The sequence below is a fragment of the Alligator sinensis genome, unplaced genomic scaffold, assembly GCF_000455745.1.
Source record: "Alligator sinensis unplaced genomic scaffold, ASM45574v1 scaffold822_1, whole genome shotgun sequence".
NCBI lineage: Eukaryota > Metazoa > Chordata > Crocodylia > Alligatoridae > Alligator > Alligator sinensis.
In genome coordinates, this window is record NW_005842638.1 from 883,744 (window position 1) to 887,321 (window position 3,578).

The 3,578-nt window shown below is 43.3% G+C and overlaps 1 protein-coding gene across 5 annotated transcripts in view; it reads right to left on the minus strand.

Moving 5' to 3' along the window:
* LOC102380931 (S-adenosylmethionine synthase) overlaps positions 1 to 3,012 on the minus strand; it is a 38,822-nt gene extending 35,810 nt beyond the window's left edge. For all 5 annotated transcript variants that reach the window (XR_003096194.1, XR_003096192.1, XR_003096193.1 and 2 more), the window contains exon 1: positions 2,658 to 3,012. Coding sequence is in view for 1 of the 5 variants with exons in the window: in XM_006033480.3 (XP_006033542.1) it covers positions 2,658 to 2,751 (94 nt within the window). In the remaining 4 variants the exon portion in view is untranslated. The remainder of the gene's footprint in view (positions 1 to 2,657) is intronic.
* Positions 3,013 to 3,578: the final 566 nt, after the last annotated feature.

Consider the following 3,578-nt stretch of genomic DNA (forward strand, 5'->3'; position numbering starts at 1 on the left):
TGACAAGTGCAAGGTACTGCACCTGGGGAGGAAGAACCAGCAGCATACCTACAGGCTGGGGAACTCCCTTCTCGTCAGTGCAGAGGCAGAAAATGATCTTGGAGTCATTATTGATGCCAAAATGAACATGGGCCGACAGTGTGGGGAAGCAGTCAGGAAGGCTAACCACACCTTGTCATTCATCCATAGATGCATCTCAAGCAGGTCCAAGGAGGTGATCCTCCCCCTCTATGCGACACTAGTCAGGCCGCAGTTGGAGTACTGCATCCAGTTCTGGGCGCTGCACTTCAGGAGGGATGTGGACAACATGGAGAGGTCCAGAGAAGGGCCACTCGCATGATCAGGGGGCAGCAAGTCAGGCCCTACGAGGAGAGGCTAAGGGACCTGAACCTGTTCAGCCTCCACAAGAGAAGGCTGAGGGGGGGATCTAGTGGCCGTTTAAAAACTAGTCAGGGGGGACCAGCAGGCATTGGGGGAGTCCCTGTTCCCCCGAGCACTACCAAGAGTGACTAGAAATAATAGTCACAAGCTGGCAGAGGGTAGATTCAGGCTAGACATCAGGAGGCGCTACTTCACTGTCAGGGTGGCTAGGATCTGAAACCAACTTCCAAGCGCAGTGGTGCTGGCTCCTACCCTGCGGGTCTTTAAGAGGAGGCTGGATGAACACCTTGCCGGGGTCATTTGACCCCAGTACTCTTTCCTGGCATCACAGGGGGTCGGACTTGATGATCTGCTCAGGTCCCTTCCGACCCTACAAACTATGAAACTATGAAACAATACATTCCATATCTATTTTCAACTGCATCTTCACTTTTTCAGAGATCTGGCAATCTCTTCTAGGCTAGATAATATCCACAAATTTTGTAAAGGTTTTCCACAGCCAGAGTACAGACCAGTTACCCAAGGATGCCCTTAAATACATGGGATTTTAAACAGCCAAACAGACCTGCAAGGAGAAGACCACACCTGAAACAACCAAGGGTACAAGTAGCTTTAATACTAATAATACTTAAAACTAAGTGGGTGTGTCTACATGTGCTATTAATGCAACACAGTAAACTCCAGCACAGTTCATGCCAGAGTTTATTGCTTCTGGGCACCAATGCACCTGGGAGTGCAGCACATTGAACTGAGTCAGAAAAGCCCCAGCTGGCAAGGGGTTTTTAGAGATCAGCCTGCCAGCCTGTGGCTGCTGTGACTGGGTCCAATATGCTGCAGAGGAGCTGGCTGGGACATCCCCTCCTGGGGGCCCAGAGTGGAACTTGGGGGCTAATTCAATTTTTGCAGGTGAACAAAGGAACTAGGGTTCATCTAATGTGAAGAATAGGTGAGGTCAAAGAACGAGACAGAATAAAAGGGAAAATATGGACATGGAAGCAAGCTAAAGGAAGCAGTAAAATTGAGGGGAGATTTATCTGAACCAAATCTTCACCGGTTCTGATGCTTATCCATTCTTGACCCATTAAAACCAAATGAATATAAATATGTGGCATATCATCTATGAGAATGACACTTCCAATTAAAAAGAATCTTGCAGAATGTGATAGGGCTCTAGTCACAACGATAATCCATTGCTCTAGTCTCTGAGTATGCATTGGGTGGAACCCATCATCCAGGGGCCAGGGGTAAATATCAGTGTTTGTCAGACTTGTTACTTCAAGCATGGACACTTGGAAAAGATCCTTAAGTGGTATAACTTAATATAGTTCCATTGAAATGAAGAGAGACACCGATTTGTCTCTGGTAAGGATTTCATCTAATGTATCCAGTTAACATTCAAACATTAAATAGACAAAAGCAAACGTGGATTTGGTTTTGACATTGACCTTCCTCTTCTTCTGAGGTCATCCCACACTTTGATTATTTACTTTTACAAGTGTGCACACTGACCTGGGAAGCCTTGTCATGGCAAAAAGGAGCAGGATGCCAAATGGTTTTCTAAAATAAATACACTTTTCAGGACATCAAACAGCCTGTTGTCCCTTGCCCTCATTTGAGGGAACACTTTTTGTTGACATAAGCTGCATGTTTAGATGATCATTTGTTTTCAATAAAATTAAATTAAGCTCTACTGAGAATACATCAAGTTTAGCAAATAATTGGCCACTATTTGCTTAAGCAATTCCTTATGTCTTATCAATAAACAGATGATGCAAGAAGAAAATGTCAGTGGTGCTACCATGCACAGCTGCTGGGGCTAAGGATTTTTAAAGGGTTTTAAATAGCTTGCCTAGCAATATACCCCGTCACTGCTGGCTGACCGTTCAAGACATGTATGCAGGAGAGGTTCACAAGGCCACAAGTATATGGAATCGGAGAGGTGAGCAATGCAGCCCTGTCAAGATGTGAAACCTGAGCCTATCAGAGAGGCAGCAGTGCCTCAAAGTAGTCCACTGCAGGACATTCAGAAAATAACTAGAAAAGAAGCAAGGGCAAAATGCCACACAGGTCACATAGTTAATATATGAAATTCTAGAGTGCCGGTAGCACCATAATCACAAAGGTTTTAAAATCTACATAAACAAATCTCCTGCAAGAAAATTAGACTACACTAACACCCATCCAATCCATTGGCTGGATTCTTCGCCAAACTTTCTAAAACACATTCTACCAAAAACAGTTTAACTTGTCTATATCCACCACAGCCTTTTACTTACCTGGATGCCCTTCTCCTACTGATTCAGAAGTAAACATGAATTCCCATTCATCATCCAGAGTGTGGTCACATAAGCCATCTACTGGCCCATTCATGATTTTGATGCTTTTCCTGATGGGTTATTCAAAATAGTACTTCAGGACTTCTGCCTTTAGTGCCTTCCCCTTTTTAGGCCAGAAGAATAAGCTTCTTTATCAGCAGGGCTCCCAGTTCTTTCAATTACAGCTTTCTACAAAATTCTGAATTTGAGTTCTCTGTGTGTGCATGCACACTGAGTTTGCATGGGTCTGAGGATTGTACTTCTACCTAGTTTGAGCTGTCAGTCTGTGAGTTCCTCCTATATATGGAAAAGTGAAAGTGCCTGGATAATCATGTGAGGAAACTGGAAGATCCCATTTCCTGTCAGGGGAGAAAGTTAACTTTGGGATTTTTCACTTATTAACTTACTGCCCCAAAACTATCACTATTCAGGCTGTGAATAATTGGTTGGCATAAGAATTCAATTAGCCAGGTGTTAATGTAGGAGTTCTGACTGCAGTTCAATTCAGGAGCTCCTTCAGGTTAACTTTCCCCTAGTGCAGGGTTGTGTGCTGTGAGTGTCCCCAGACTTATGCTATAGTTGCATGACTTAGAAGATTGTGTAAACTCGTTTCTTTCCTAGCCAAAAAAATGTAGAGATTAAGCTTGTTATGAACAATATGATTATTATTATTATTTGCATACAGCTTCTGTTGCTTTCAGGATTCCATCCTGAAAGGTCTTTTTCAATTCCATCCGTTTTGTGCACACTGCTGTGAAAAGAAATAACCTCTATGATCTAATACCTGAGCAATAGATTCTTCTGTTTTACCTGACAAGATGTCATAAATAACCTCTATTCAACCTCTTTCTTTCTTTTCCTCTGCTTTGTTAATTAAAGCAC